This window comes from Mastacembelus armatus, chromosome 8 (assembly GCF_900324485.2).
Source record: "Mastacembelus armatus chromosome 8, fMasArm1.2, whole genome shotgun sequence".
In the NCBI taxonomy this organism is placed as follows: domain Eukaryota; kingdom Metazoa; phylum Chordata; class Actinopteri; order Synbranchiformes; family Mastacembelidae; genus Mastacembelus; species Mastacembelus armatus.
In genome coordinates this window covers 17,376,704-17,391,546 of record NC_046640.1, presented here as the reverse complement: position 1 = coordinate 17,391,546, position 14,843 = coordinate 17,376,704, and the positions used below count along the sequence as shown (strand labels likewise).

Genomic DNA, 14,843 nt, shown 5'->3' with positions numbered 1-14,843 from the left:
TTTTGAATAGATTTTTAGCCATATTTTTGGGTAGAACTGCATTGTAGGCTGTCAAGTATATTTTCAGCTTTTTTGTCACTAAGAGCTGTTTCCTGTTTTCAGCTTCGTCAAGGATCTATACATATTGTGCAGCAATATGTGCAAATTCAGAGAATGCTAAACTTACCGACCTACTTCCGCTGGTGTTGTGGTTTACTGGTCTGCCTTTGAACTACATTTCTGATACTGATCTCACAAACACCAGACATATTTGGTGAAACATAATGAAAGTGATATTCATATCCAACGATACCATCATTATCTGATGGTATAAGTTAGTGAGGAGCTCAGATCTTTTTCACTGTTCTGCTCATTATCAGGCTATCTCATCAAATCTGGGACACCCACTTTAAGGAGAGCTGAATTTTTCAGTACTGCTTGGGTTTAGATGTAGGTGGTGTGTATCTAGTGGAGGAAAACCTTAAAGAGGGACATCCTGACCAAGACCACATTACAGCTTTGAAGACCTCTTCCTGCTTTGAGGTGAAGAACAATAAATACAGTGTCCATAAAGTCTCACAGGAGCCTGACGGACACAGGAGTATATTATGAGCCAGCTTTGTCGTCGTTCTAGTGCATTACAACTGAAAAGGCCATGAAGACAAAGTTGGCATATGTCCTCATTTTCATTCAGTTCTTTGAAGGTAAGACCAATTTTTTTCACCAGATATACAGGAGCCGTGTGAGAGACAAATACTAACATCAGCAACCTAACATGCTCACTGTGCCAAGACTGATGAGTTCTGATATTTAGCAGCTACAATATTTACCATGTTCATCGTCTGGGAACAACCAATGTGCTAAATTTATGGCAATTTACTTAGTGGTAAATGAGAAATTTCACTGTAGAAGAAAGTGAAGAAACAACTAGCAGCAGTTTAAAAACTGGAACTGACACAGACGTTACTTTTCCAGCCTGTGCAGAGTTGATTTTCAGGCAACTGAAGCAGAGTCAGACCCTGGAGCTCTCCTGTTCCCCTCAGCAGGGGAACCTGATGGGCCTCACCCTGCACCACCGTGGTGCCCAGAGCCAGACGACCCTGCTGTCCGTGGCCAAGGGCAGCGATCTCAGGGTAAACCCGGAGCACAGGGGACGTCTGCAGCTCAAAGGAGGACTGGACTCTCCGCAGGTCAATGTGACCATATCCCAGTTACACCACAGTGACACAGGACTGTACATGTGGGAGATGAGCTACAGAAACCAGGAGAGCTCTGACCTCATCCTCAGTGCACAGAAGGTTTTCTTGTTTGTGGAAGAAGGTATGTGGTAAAAAAAAAAATCTCACAATATCACAATACTAACATCACCAGAGTTAAACTTAACCACGTTCAGATTTCAATGTGCAGTGGTGTTTGTGGTACAGGGATGCAATGCCGCTGCTCTCCCAGTTACCTTCCTCTGCTCCTGGCCATCTTTGTAGCAGCAGGGATTCTTCTGCTCACACTCAGCTGTCTGGCTACAGAGATATGTGTGAGTATTATTCTCATTTCACATGTAACACTGCAGTTCAATGACTTTTAGATTACATTCTGTATGACTTATGCTCTCATCACATCACAAAGCTTCGTTGTGTTTACAACTGGCCAAACTTTTCAGGTAGTGACTGTAAATATTAAAGCAGCTGGAACATTTAATGTCAAATAATGTAGCGGCTGTTTTTACTGAAGAAGTAAAATAAAATTGCTGCTGGGACTTTTTCTGCATGGCTCAAAATAAGGGAAAAGATGTGAGCTTTAACAGGCCTCCCAGTGGTTAATGTCTTTATTTTCTCTGTAGTGACTCTTCAAAAGTGGAGGACAAAAACTGGCTCTTACTGGCCTAAAAGTGCACAACACCTCACACTTCATGTTGAGATGTCTGTCAAATTATATGAATTTATTACCTTAGTTTAATAAAGGACAATGTTGCTGTTTGCTGACATTATTACTCGTAAACAATTAATCATTCAAGCCATTTTGCTTAATGGTTCTCATTTTTGCAAATACTTAGTCGAGTCCTTTTTTGTGATCTTAAAGTCACAAAAAACAAAGATCAGAAGTCAGCCAACAAAAAAATGGGTTCTGAAAATGATCATCATGTTAGGAAGTGTACTGATGTGCCAAACTGTAAATAAATAGTAAGACATGCTATGTGTTGCTGAAGGTGTGGCATCACCACAGACCAAAGCCTCCTGTTCCTATCTATGAGGAAATGACCAGGAAGCAGCAGAGTGACGGAATCCCTGAAAATAACCCGGAGGCCCCCTCACATCTGGAGGAAGTCAGTTTTCCTGTGTATGCAAACCCCAACATCCTACACCCACAGGACGACTACTATGCAAGCCCCAGACAGCTCGCCATCAGAGCCTGACATGACTTCTGGCATCAAACAAATGGTGCAGCAAACGTAAAGGAAATACAACACGAACTGAGGTGCCCCACACTCCTGGGTGTGGAGAGACAAACACTGAACACCCACATGTTCCATTTTTAACAGCCAAGAAAAAAATGCTATTTTATTAATATTTGAAAGAAGCTCCATAGTTCATGAAAACATTGTTTCGGTGCATGTCATTTAACAATCACATTCTATGAGGAGAAAGAGATATACAGAGAAAAAAATAAAACATTACAAGCCACTGACTTCTCATTAAATCTCAGTACAGACATTTTTACTTAATATTTCAAAAACAAAAATGGCCAAAAAGCAGCCCTAACCTCTTATCACCCCCACCCTCCAAAAACCTTAACAACTGAGCAAAAAAAAAAAAAACCCAAGAGGGTGACAGGCTAGAATCCCACAGTGCTAAAGAGTGAGACGCTCATTGGTTTTAGGAATACACAGCATGGCGATGTAGCGCTAGGTCAATCTGAATCAGGACAAGGAAGCTGGAGGTGGAGGGATCAGCATGAATCACCTCTCCACCTCCTGCCACCCCTTAAAACAAACAAACAAACAAACAAACAAACAACAAAAAAACAAACAAAAAGCAAATAAAACCCATTAGATCCCCAAAACCCCTGCAATAGTTCAGCCACTCAAGAAGTAGGCCATAAAATCCCCATCTTCCACCACCCAACACTTGTGCATAGATTCATGATCCTTTACAACCAGCTCATGTTTTACAAACATCCTCGAAAAATGTGAAAAATGTTCCACAAAAGTCTGATTTATCTATTAATAATACCCGCTGTGGGAGAATGAGAGAGACAGAGAGAGAAAGAGGAAAGAAAGAGTAATGCACAATGTTCCTGATTCAGTCAGGACGGGACCTCATTAAGAAAACACAATAAAGATTCAAACATACAGCATTTTGCATGTTATTCACTGTCTTTTTTTAACAATCAAAATTATTGACCATTGTTTGTTTTTAAATGTAAAGCAATTTAATATATAGATTTATATATAAAGCACTCCATTTTCATTTAAAGTCCATTATTTGGTTATTATGTAACTGCTACAGATTTAGAAACAAAGGTATTTTCTCTTCATCTGTAATCCATAACTTTCAGTGCTTAGAATTTTTTTTCTTTTAAATCATCCTTTTTTTTTTTAATTCATCATAAAAATGTACATTAAAATGGCGTGGAGTTGGTACTCTGGAACCCTGGCCTTCCTGAGACAAGATCCATTTTTTTGTGTGTGCAAGATAGTGAGCAATTATGTCTTTTTTTCTTTTCTTTTTTTTTCTATAAAGGAAAAAAATATATATAACCAACATAAAAAATACAGGCTTCAGATAGTCCATGAAATCAACATTAACACAGAACAAAGAAGGTTAAACAGAACAAGACAACACTGTTCAATCCCAGAGTTCTGAAAGTAGCACAATAAATCTTCATTCTGTGAAGTGCTGCACTTTTTTTAAAAATGGAAGCATGTGTCCTTTTTTGTCTTTTTCCAACATTCCCATGGTTTAATTCCTTTGTGTCGATGATTTTTTTTTTTTTTTTTTTTGAACTCCAGAACAAAACAAAGTGTTTGTAAACTGTCAGTGGCCTTGCAGGAAAACAAATGACAACATGGGTGAATTGTAAATAAGTGAAAACAAAATGAAAGCTAACAAACCCAAAAGGTAGGCACCTCTGAAGTGAGCCCTAGAAGCCAAGGCTCAGTCTGATGTCTTGTCCTTCACTCTCTCAGTTGCCCAGATTTGGGAGAGCTGAAGTCCTTCTACCTCAGTCTATGGCCACAAGTCTGCAAAATACTTTTTTTTTTTTTTTTGCTGCATTTTTTTTTATACATATGTGATTTTTTTCAGGTTTTCTTGTTTTTTTTAGTTTATAGTCTGAAAAATGGTGCAATACTCAATTATGATCCATACTTTCTTGGATTATTCCACAATGAAGCCACTAAGGTAGATAAACATTACATTTTAAAAACACACTTATTTTAGTCCTTGAGTAAACATTTACACATGAACTGTCCCCATCCCCCCTCAGTACTTGTATCATGTTGTTCATTTAGCTGGATGAGGGGTGAGGCTGACACTCAGTGCAACGCTAGAGGCTAGTAATAATTAACATCAGAATATATATTTGACAAGCAAAAAAAACAAAACAAAACAAAAAACAAACAAACAATAAAAAGTATACTGAATTGAAATGAAACATTGGCGGAAATTCCTCCGCTATAATCAGGCATACGTATTTTCACCTACCACACTAAACATTCATTCACTCAACATACAGTACAAGCAGCCTTGTGCAAACACTCAAACAACAGATGTAAATTTGCCTTTATATCGATCTTTCAACAACACTCGTATTTCAAATTTAATTCACTCTGAACTGACGCTATCAAAAATCTCTGAAGTGTATGAATGAGACAAAAAACCACTACAAAAAGTGTTCACATTACATTATTGGCGCTTCTTTTGATTCAAGTATTAGTTTTCATTATTTTGTATTACTCTGATATGTTTATGATCTTGTCTTCTGGGAAATATATTGTAGAGGACACACAGGGTAAGGGTTGAAGCCAGGGCAGGTAAAGGGGAAAGGCTTAGGCTAAGTGGAAAACAGAGAGAACTAGCCATATACACACATACTGTACACCCATAATGTACTCTTGGTTGTATAGTGTATATGAACTAGCATGTGCATATTCAACCCAGGCCTTTGTTTTGTTTTTTTTTTTTTTGTTTTTTGTCTTTTTTTAAAGAGAGATTTGCTAATTCAACTCTTTTAGGGGCCCCTGCCCCAGATCCTTGTCTGAACCATGATTGAGAAGCATATTTTGCTTGAACTTCAGTTGCCTTTGAGTCCATGTGACTTTTAAAAAGGGAGCACGTCTAATTTCCAACACTAGACAGGTAGATAAGTGTGCAGGCGAGGGGTGTGGGAGAGGGCGGGGCTCTCAGTGCTGGTGCTGCGCCAAGAAATCCAGGGCACATCTGAGACTCGACCTCTGTCCCAGTCATCCATCATCCCACTCTATTCAACTCCCCACTTCAACGCCAGTTCTGTGATTCAAGTCCAGTGTGGAATAAACGCAGGTTTTCAGGAACAAACAAACACACAAACAAACTACACAGGCAATAGTGATTGTTTTGCTGAATGACGTGAGTCTAAAGCGACTCTGGAAGAGGGCAAATCCCCCAAGATTTAAGACTTGGTACCAAACTTGAGGTCTGTCCGTGTTTCTGCTGATCTGCCAGATGTGCAGAAATGAACTGATATATCAGCTGGCACGACCTTCAGGTCAGAGGTCCAAAATGAACCTCCTGGATACAGCTTCCCCAGCTGTGGCCCAGAGTGTGAGCCCTTACAGGGTGAAAAAGGCGGCAGCTTGCAGAGAAACAGAACATGGACATCTTAGCCTCAGAGTGCACAGCTGAAACATACTTCTTTTTTTTTTTAATAATTTCTAGTTTTTGTGAAAATCTTGATGATAAAGAAGAAAATAATGTTTTTGGTTTTTAAAGAGATGTACCCGATGTGACCCATAAACAGTGCACAGACACATACAAGGACAAACCCCCACTTTCTCCTCCAGCCTGGTCCTCCGCTAAATTTCCAGTCCCCTATTGGTGAAAGACCAGCACCATTCATCTGTCCTGCCCTTCTTCTCCTCAAGACTCCTACAGCTGGAGCTTGTGGTATACGCCCTTGCAGCAAGAAGAGGAACTTAAGTCTCATCAAACCATAGATAAATCATGATATGGCAAAGCAGAAGTAGATATTTGTATATCAGTTGGCACAATACTGAAGAGGTGACTGTCTGCCAACCACTAGTGCTTCCAGCAGGTCATTTAGTGTCATCGAGTAGCTCTGACCATACAGTGGGAGACTAAAGCCATGGAGAGAGGCTCCTTCAGTGCCTCCTACAATCTACTATCCAGGGTGTGGGGAGTTTCAGGGGAAGCTGCCAACTAGTAAACGTTGAGAGAAAAGTGAAGACTGGCAGATGTAGGCGATGGCTGTGATTTTCTAGATGGCTGTGAATGAACACCTCCTCGTCTTTGCATAGAAATGGAAGGCTGTTATCAGTTGAGGTGGTTCTAAGCGTTCTAAACTGAGTGCTCCCAGAGTTAAACATAAAGCACCAGTGTGAGTGAGGCTCACCAATACTAAAGGATGTGTGTGTTATGAGACGTAGAGGGGAGGTTTGGTGTCCCTACATAACATGCCTACATAACATTTCCCACTTGATCTGACTCTTCAAACCCTTGTCTGATTCCAACATAAAGAACTTCCCCACCAGCCTTTTCTAATAAGATCTGCAGTGTTTCGTATGACCTTGCTGCATGGCTGAGGCGTACCTCTAAACTACACATTGTCTCTGAGACAGTGGGAGGGGCAGGAGAGAGAAGCTGAACACTGCATATAGACCAATATTAAAAAGCCATAAAATCATTATCAGAAAACAATCATTAACTATATCATCAATGATAACAGCAACAATATCAGCAATCTTCTTAAAACAAAATAAAAATTCACACCGGCAAATCTATAAGTGAAAAGAAAAAAAAAAAAAACACACATCAAACACCTCCATCTCTGGCTAAAGTGATCTTTGCAGGAGAGAGACAGAGAGAGTGGAAGTGGAGGTTGCTGAGGACAGACTCTGGCGCAGCAGTAGTAGTTAATTTAATACAGGTGGGCCAGTTCTGAAAGAGCTGCTCTTGGCCTGGAGGCCCAGGGGTGGAGGAAGTGGAGGGAAGTCAGTCTGTCGGGACCCACAGGGAGGCAGGGAGCAAGGGGGAAGGAGGAGTGAGGGCTGCTGCAGGGCACTGCACTCTGCAGCAGGCAGGCACTCAGTGGCCACACTATCACACAGGTTGGCAGGGCCTCCAATAGAAAGAAGATGAAACAAAGGACGAAAGAGATGGCGATCCTCCCTGCTGGACCCAGTAGAACATAAACACACCAAGCGGTTCTTGACACCAAGGCTAAAGATTTCAAAGTATGCAATGTAACAGTGATATTTACTTTGATAAAAGAGGGTGAAGATAAGTGCTTTGGGGTCTTTCCCTGCTGCACTCATCATCAGTTGAGTTAGTTCTTTCTTTGTATTTCCCTTCACTTTGCTACCATGTTTGACATCCTTCCTGGTCCCACTGACTTGAGGGAAGAAGGACTGAAAAAACAAACAAACCCAAAAAAAAAAACAAAAAAACTTCACATCCATGTTAAGTTAAAAAATAAGTATATAGAGAAGCCACTAAGCAGATTGCTTTTTTTGTCTTAGTTTTTTCAGTTTTTACTTGCCAGTGTTCTTCTTTCTTCTATCCACTGGCATTAAGGGTGTAACAGGCTGCGAGACTCTTGCTAAGTGCTGTGATAAACCATATTCACATATGTTTTCTCCATACCTTTCGACCAAATTTAGGCAAAAAGAAAAAAAAAGTCATCTGGTCTTCTGGGTAAAAAGGAAAGCAGGCTCCTCTCATTTTGGTTTGATGCCTTCTCCCCAAACACGCACACACACACACAGTTTCCTCCATTGCCCATGAAACTAATCACTGACATAAGTGTGGAGAGTAGGCTGGCTGAAGAAGTGCTTTGTGTATATGATATTCTTGTGGTTGAAGATGCTTAAACACCAGCTTGCTACTCCCCTGAGCTCACATACTCTGGGGGCAGGATGAGGGGTAGTGGTGACAGTTTTAGGATGGGGCGGTGAGGGGCAGATTCAATCATTCCTTATAGTCTCTTTCTTAGAGAGGTCGTGGTAGGGTGCTTGGATGGTAGAGTCTGTGGCTTATATTGCACATCACTTGAAATGGTGTTTTGGGGGTAGAGCAGGCAAGCAGGGGGTCATTGACTACACACCATAGAGTTTTTTCCACATCAGTGAGAGGGTCCAAAACTGAGACCAAACTGCGAATTTCCCGCAGATGAGTTGAGGTGCATTGAAGTGTTTGTCTTTACAGTTCCATAGTAATAGCAGTGGTTCGTTTTCACGTCCATCACGTGTTTAACTGTACATGCGGTGAGCTCACAACTCTCCCCCTTACCAGATCGGACTGACAGACACATTTGAATAATATCACTTCTTAGCTTGTTTGCAATGGTTCAAGAAGAAATATAATTAAAAAAATACACTTCAAAAATAAATCGCCTCAACAAGGCAAACAGAGTTGCATCATTCCCTTTGAGCGTTGTGTGGGAACTTGATCTGCATGGAAAAATGCACTGAAGTTGTGAGCTGTGGTGAAGCCGCAGCAGCATGTACTCTCCGCACATGTTTCACTGGCTCAGAAATAAGAATGTGCAAGTTTCCGTATTTTCTTCACCAAATACAGAGTGAGTGAGGATAGCAGGGCAGGAAAGAGGTTAAGGCTAATATTAGTGCTGAGAGAAACAAATGTCGAGTCTGGACCAGCTGAAAGTTCAACAACCACTCTGATTGAAGGGTCTTACTTTGGGAATGATGCATTGTTCATGGATCTCTGAGGTGCAGTATGATTGCCTCAAAAGGCAGAGAGGGATTATGCACGTTTAAAGATGGCAACTCGTCATTGTGTCAGTTTGACTAAAGTACATTTCACACAGCGAGTCAAAAGTTCAGTACTGTAAAAAGTTCTTTTTGTTGAGTGAAAGACTTCTTCCTATGTCTCTAAAAGTAAAGGTTGAACACTGTGACCAAAATCTCTTGCTGAGATTGCCAAAAAACAAAACAAAAAACAAAAAAACAAAACAAAAAACACACACAAAAATTGAAATGTCATTAAAAACAAAGGAGTAGAGCAGGCTGACAAGGGCGAGCAGCGAGGAAGTAGTCTCGTCCTCCTCTCGTCTCTCCTTTTCTCCGTTACACCCACACTGATTATCTCCACGTTGATTTGCTAGGTTTTTGCTCCTGTTGGTGTTTGTTTAGCCTGGGCTTGTCTGTCCTACATGGACTCCCCACTCAGCAAGTCCCCAGGCAGCAGCGTATTGATTGGGGTGGGACTCCCCATTACCCGTCCCTCCTCTCCAGTCGGGGGTCCCCACAGGCTAGAATACTGCTGCACGCCACCCCATAGCAACTCTCCACCTTTGTTTGCTCCGCTTGCTCCTAGGCCACTACTACTGCTACTGCTGCTGGCATTGTTGTTGTTCCAGTGAGGTGAGTGACCAATCGGATGAGAGGCTCCGGACCCAGTCCCACCCATCCTTGTCTGATTGGTGCTTGGAGTGGCCTGCCAACTGGTTGTTCCGCCCAGAGACTGCCCCTGTGCAAAGAAGCGGTTCACTTCCTCCTCCCCAGCAAACTCTGCCAGGATGGTGGTGTTCCCAAGCACGCACCTGGATAGAGATGAAAGTAAAAACATAGTTAAAGTAAAAGTTAAACTCCCAAAACTCTACTTTGAAGGAATGCATTACAGGACGTACATGTGCAGGGATTTCTGAGCCTTGGCAGCTTCATCCTTGGAGCTGTAGCGGACCACAGCGTTGCCCTGTGTCAGGTTAAGGTGGAATGTGATGAGAGGGCCGTGCTGCATGCACAGTGTACGAAGAGTTGAACCATCAATCTGGAAAACAAGAAAGCCCACGATTGGACTCATTCTCTGTGAGGCACAAATGCTTCAGGCGTCTGACTGTAAACTGGTACCTGTGGAGTGAGGTTCCTTAGAACCAGCCAGCTACTGGTCCTGGTGGAGTTGTCTGTACTCCAGGTGGTACCTGCTGTGTATGTAAATGAGAGAGGAGAAAGGGCAGATGTTTTAGATTGATGTTTATGCTCATCATGTGTGTCTGAAAACAAAATCAGTTATTCAAACTGAATGGGTGGTGTTGATTGTGAGAAAAGAAAAACCACTCAGTGTCAGTTGACAGTTGTTGAACCACAAGAACTGCCAGAGGCGAAGTCGATCCTGCATACTGTCCCTCCAGAAACTGGGTGGTTGTATGCCACATCAAAGTGCTGCTTGCTCTTCCGAGTACGTTCACGGTGCAGACTTCATAAGCATACTGACAAATGAACAATACCTCCATAATCTGTTCTCTAGACAGCTCACACCTAGCTGAGGAAATGTTGTGTAGTAAGCCTCTGCTAATTTGGGTTTGTTGCCAAAGAGTCTACAAAAGTTTGTTATGAGATTTAAGTCTGATCATTAATGACTAAAATAAACCAATAAAACAGTTTAATTTGGTAACCCTTGTAAGTAATGTAGTGGATCAATTCAGAATATTTTTTTTAATTAAAATAATTTTCTTCAAATTACATTTGTCCACTGCGGGCTTGAGGCTATTATTATTATAAAATAATTATATTATAATTATTAAAGTTAATATAAACAGGAGAGTGATTTTGGCCAATGTGAAAACTAGAAACTTCTTAACATACAAAAAGTTTGTGAAAACCCAACTATGATGATAGTGACTAGTTAGATTGTTCTAATAATACTACCTGTGGTGTAAGAGCTGCTCCAGCCTTGGGCCAGACCCAGAGAATTGCCACCCCAGGTTGAAGAAGGCTTGGTGTTGGTGAGGCCGGGAGGGGGGCGAGAAGGGGCTGTGGTGCTCCTGTGGCCCTGGGGGACCTTCCACAGCTCATGGGACAGAGAGGCTTGGCTGTGAGAAATGGGGCCTGGAGACCAAGTAGATTTCATCTCTGACAGTTTACCTGCATGCAAAAGAGGGTTGGAAATGTTGGCCAAGTGACCAAAAGACAGCTGCTCCTACAGCTGGGAGTCCTGCAGAGCAAAATGACTGCCCAAGTACCTCAATACATCAGATTAAAGTTGTTTCATAGTTAGATAAAGTTATATAAAAAGATCACAGTAATAAATAAATCCCTTTCACTGTATAACTATGACACTGTCTTTAAAACAGTCAACAATAGTCATTTATGTCACTCAGTGGTTTAAAGTTCAGTCCACATCCAACAGTCACAGTGAATCAAGAAAAAAAACTACTTCTCTGTTTTACACTTCCCATGCCACACACAAGGAGGAAGGAGAAACACTAACAGCACAAGGGAAATATGCACTAAATGAGAGGCAAAGTTGACAGGGATAGAGCTCAAAAGAGGGTCATATTTAACCAGGAGCAGGACTTGAGCGGACAGGAGAGAAGTGGTTCTCCAGTGAATGACTGAGGTGTTACAGTAACAGGAGGGAGAGGATAATGTTGATTTGCAGTGATTGAGCCACTGTAATGTGCGGGGTGGGGGTTATGGATAAACCATGTACCTGTATTGTCCGTCTCCGGGGACGACAAACTGAACGAGCTAGTGTAGGCACTGATTGGCCAGTCAGTGGAGGGAGGCAGAGCCTCGTTCTGAGATGAAGTGGGAGAGGAGCCTAAGCCGATGCAAGCAACAGAAACAAATACACAATAGATAGACACAAATAAGGAAAAAAATAGACAGAGAAAATGGTGTAGTGGAAAATGCAACTCAAATGATGATAGTAAGCTTATTGGGAAGAGAAGAGTATAACTAGTAAATAAATGATAAGGACAGAGGCTGTTAAAAGTAGGAAAGTGGAAAACAAAATAATAAGAAGCAGGCTCTCTTTGGTGGCAGCAGCTGCATGATACTGTCGAACAATTTTAGTTCAAATCAATTTTTAAATAATGGGGAAAATTATATCCAGAACTTTATACTGAAAGATAAAACTTCACGCCAGGAGCCACTATGAAAAAAACAGAGTATCTCACTAAGAAGCAATGTAAGACAGATAGCTCTAAACCAATATGATCTTGTTTTCACCTCCACTCCTGTCCCGCAGCAGGTAGCGGTTGACATCTTGGATGTTAGTGTTGATAGTGGGTCCACTGGGAACACTCCCAGGGGTCACATTGGGGTCGGTCTCAGGGTCGATATTCTGGAGGCCTTTCCAGGGCACACCAGGGCAGAACTCTGGGAATGAAGATTAAAAGTGTTGCATCTTTTTCTTATTATGAGGACAGAAACAATAAACTGACCAGTCCATTTATAACCTAAAATCTGGAATGAATTAAATAATCTAGAATTTATTTATTGAAAAGTGAAAACAAAAGGCTCTAAGTTTTTCCAGGATTCTGATTTGATGTATTACTATTCAAAATCATATTTGTAGTAGAAATAATTATTGAACAAGTAGCTGCCAACATGGCAACCTAAGTGAAATGAAAAGTCAATCTATGTTTTCTTCCACAGGGTAAGCATTAAAGTGTTTCTAACCTGGTGGCCAGTTGATATTGGTCCCATTGGCTATCTTGTCACTGCTGCTCTTGCCCTGCCCCCAGCTGTCTGGGGTGACCAAGGGGCTGGTAGGAGACTCTGAGCTGGACATTAGGCTGTAAGGACTGTAAGAATCCTCTAGCTGAGGGGGCTTACCAGGGGGGCCCAGGTTGGCACCTGAAAGAAGTGATGGTAAAAAACAAACATTAAATCAAATTTAGAGGATCATGTGAAACTTTAGAAATGTTCTGGATTTTCTCCCAAACAAGTTAATAAAAGATAAAGTCTCTATGCAATTTTAATGCTAAGCACTTAAATGTCTCCTGGGCTGTGAAGGGTAGGATGAGCAGTTATGTGTCGGACCTGAACAGAATTTTTAACATCTTTCTTGCATATATTACCGTGCATATACAGTATAACATCCTGCCTGACCCATATTTCAAATCTGCATCTTGAAGGCTGAATGACGGTCTTTAGTGTAAAAGGGGTTTTATTATTGCAACTGGGAATAAGAATTAATTTGGAATGACTAGTGACCATAAAATACAAATTTGGCATCAGATGAAATGTTCTCTAATATTATTTCTTTAATTGCCCGAGATAGTTTTGCCTTTCTCACCATGCTTTCCAAGGCTGGGCTCTAGAGGAGAGGAGCTACCAGAGAGGCTTTCAATGGAGTTTGGGTGCGTCCACTGTGACAGGCGTGACTGGGGTTGAGGTGGTTCCTTCATAGAGAGACTTCCCACTTCCATGCAGTTTACATTCATGTTTGGATTTAGTCCAGCTGAAAAGATTGACAGAACAGCGACATGTTACTACATAAACTCATGAGGACTGGTAGAACGTTATCCATTTGCCTGAGCAAGGGCTGGAGAGAGCAAAGAGCAAGGTTGATGCCACTCACAGAGAGCGTAGGGACTGTAGGTGTTGGGAGATGACTGCGGCTCTTTGGTTTGCAGGTCAGGGAGGCCTTGAGCCTGGGGGTGACCTGGAAATGAATCCAGGGTGGACTTGGCCCCACCAGGATGCAGGCCCGAGTGGGAAGGGGGTGGCTGCTGTTGCTGCTGCTTCATCAGCAGGGCCTGGGCCAGCTGACGCTGGTGCTGTTGGATCTGCTGCTGCATGTTATTGATTGTACGTGCAACCTGGGATGACATCACAATGAAGACATATTTAAGATCTAGATTGGTGCCGGTCTTACATCCAACAATTGAAATAAACATTGACCTAGATTGTTTTTACACTATTTTACATTTAGCTGAAGTAAATGCAACTAAGTTTGCAGGAAACGAGAGAGAACAGTTTAGATGGAAACTTACTTGCTGCTCTTGTTGTCGAATGGGGCCAGAAACGTTGCGCTGTGACTGCAACATTTGCTGCTGAATTTGTAAACGCTGGTATGCCTGTGTATCAGATATAAACATGGCATCACCATCAAAAGATGCCCATATATGGGTTTTAATTAAATAATATAAAGAAATAATAAAAACAGCATGACTTTATTTATGCTGTACTACTAACAAGGAAGCACAAATATACAGTTTAATTAAAATAGTCTTAGGCCACTCAGGGCTTTGTCATGGGTTTGTGGTCAAAGGTATGTGCCAGGTGCCAAATCTAATAAAGCAGAGAGCAGACAAGGCTGAATGAGACTTACCAGTTGGAGCTGGTAAAGTTGATTCAGAAGGGTCATATGTTGAGGGTTTATTGGTGAGGTTAAAAGTGCAGGATTCAGACCAATGTTTTTTGCTGCAAACTGTAAGAGCTGTGCTTGAACCTGTGGATCAACATTAAAAACACAGCTAAATTTAAATGTAAATATATGTCTGTGTCTGGTGGTTAATCTGCATTTTACCAATTTAAGGGCATAAAGTAATAAATAATAAATGGGCAACTCATACTAAGATATTTTTAAAGACTGTGAAAACATTTTATCATTGCATACATTAAAACACTGCCTAACAACCAATGAGAAATAAGGTCACATGTCAACCTGCTTCTCCGTTTGTTGATGTATATGTGTGGATACCTGAGGGGAGAGAAACTGAGGCACTTGAGCACGTAGACTAGGCTGAGAGGAGCTGAGAGGTGGCACTGGTGGCTGCGGAGGTGGCGGCTGCTGCTGCTGCATGGCCCGGGCTTGTGCTGCTCCACCACCACCAAACATTCCACTCTGCATCTGCTGGATGAAGGAGTCAAAAGAGAGACACAGTCAACACACAGAAGC

General features: G+C 41.7%; 2 protein-coding genes across 4 annotated transcripts in view; one reads left to right on the top strand and one right to left on the bottom strand.

The window, feature by feature from the left end:
• Positions 1-42: 42 nt before the first annotated feature.
• On the top strand, positions 43-3,330 carry LOC113140477 (uncharacterized). The gene is made up of 4 exons (XM_026324300.2): positions 43-683; positions 955-1,299; positions 1,404-1,510; positions 2,183-3,330. The coding sequence occupies exons 1-4, from the start codon at positions 635-637 to the stop codon at positions 2,387-2,389; spliced, it is 708 nt and encodes a 235-aa protein (XP_026180085.1). The 5' UTR covers positions 43-634; the 3' UTR covers positions 2,390-3,330.
• A 626-nt stretch (positions 3,331-3,956) lies between these two features.
• The window catches only part of tnrc6c1 (trinucleotide repeat containing adaptor 6C1), a 37,880-nt gene continuing 26,993 nt past the window's right edge, over positions 3,957-14,843 (bottom strand). For 2 of the 3 annotated variants that reach the window (XM_026324277.2, XM_026324278.1), the window contains 11 exons: positions 14,646-14,795; positions 14,274-14,393; positions 13,936-14,019; positions 13,521-13,761; positions 13,236-13,400; positions 12,617-12,793; positions 12,164-12,313; positions 10,859-11,074; positions 10,061-10,134; positions 9,841-9,980; positions 3,957-9,753 (listed from right to left, as the gene is read on the bottom strand). In XM_026324277.2, coding sequence (XP_026180062.2) covers positions 9,360-9,753; positions 9,841-9,980; positions 10,061-10,134; positions 10,859-11,074; positions 12,164-12,313; positions 12,617-12,793; positions 13,236-13,400; positions 13,521-13,761; positions 13,936-14,019; positions 14,274-14,393; positions 14,646-14,795 — 1,911 coding nt within the window. In that variant the 3' untranslated portion in view covers positions 3,957-9,359. Of the gene's footprint in view, positions 9,754-9,840; positions 9,981-10,060; positions 10,135-10,858; positions 11,075-12,163; positions 12,314-12,616; positions 12,794-13,235; positions 13,401-13,520; positions 13,762-13,935; positions 14,020-14,273; positions 14,394-14,645; positions 14,799-14,843 lie in introns of all 3 variants that reach the window. The other variant, XM_026324276.2, reaches the window with a different exon arrangement.

Bases quoted from the DNA above. Each gene is read 5' to 3' on its own strand.
- LOC113140477 (XM_026324300.2), top strand. From the start codon at position 635: ATGAAGACAAAGTTGGCATATGTCCTCATTTTCATTCAGTTCTTTGAA. The intron at 684-954 runs GTAAGACCAATT...TTACTTTTCCAG, and splicing joins TTTCATTCAGTTCTTTGAAG to CCTGTGCAGAGTTGATTTTC. The intron at 1,300-1,403 runs GTATGTGGTAAA...TTTGTGGTACAG, and splicing joins TTTCTTGTTTGTGGAAGAAG to GGATGCAATGCCGCTGCTCT.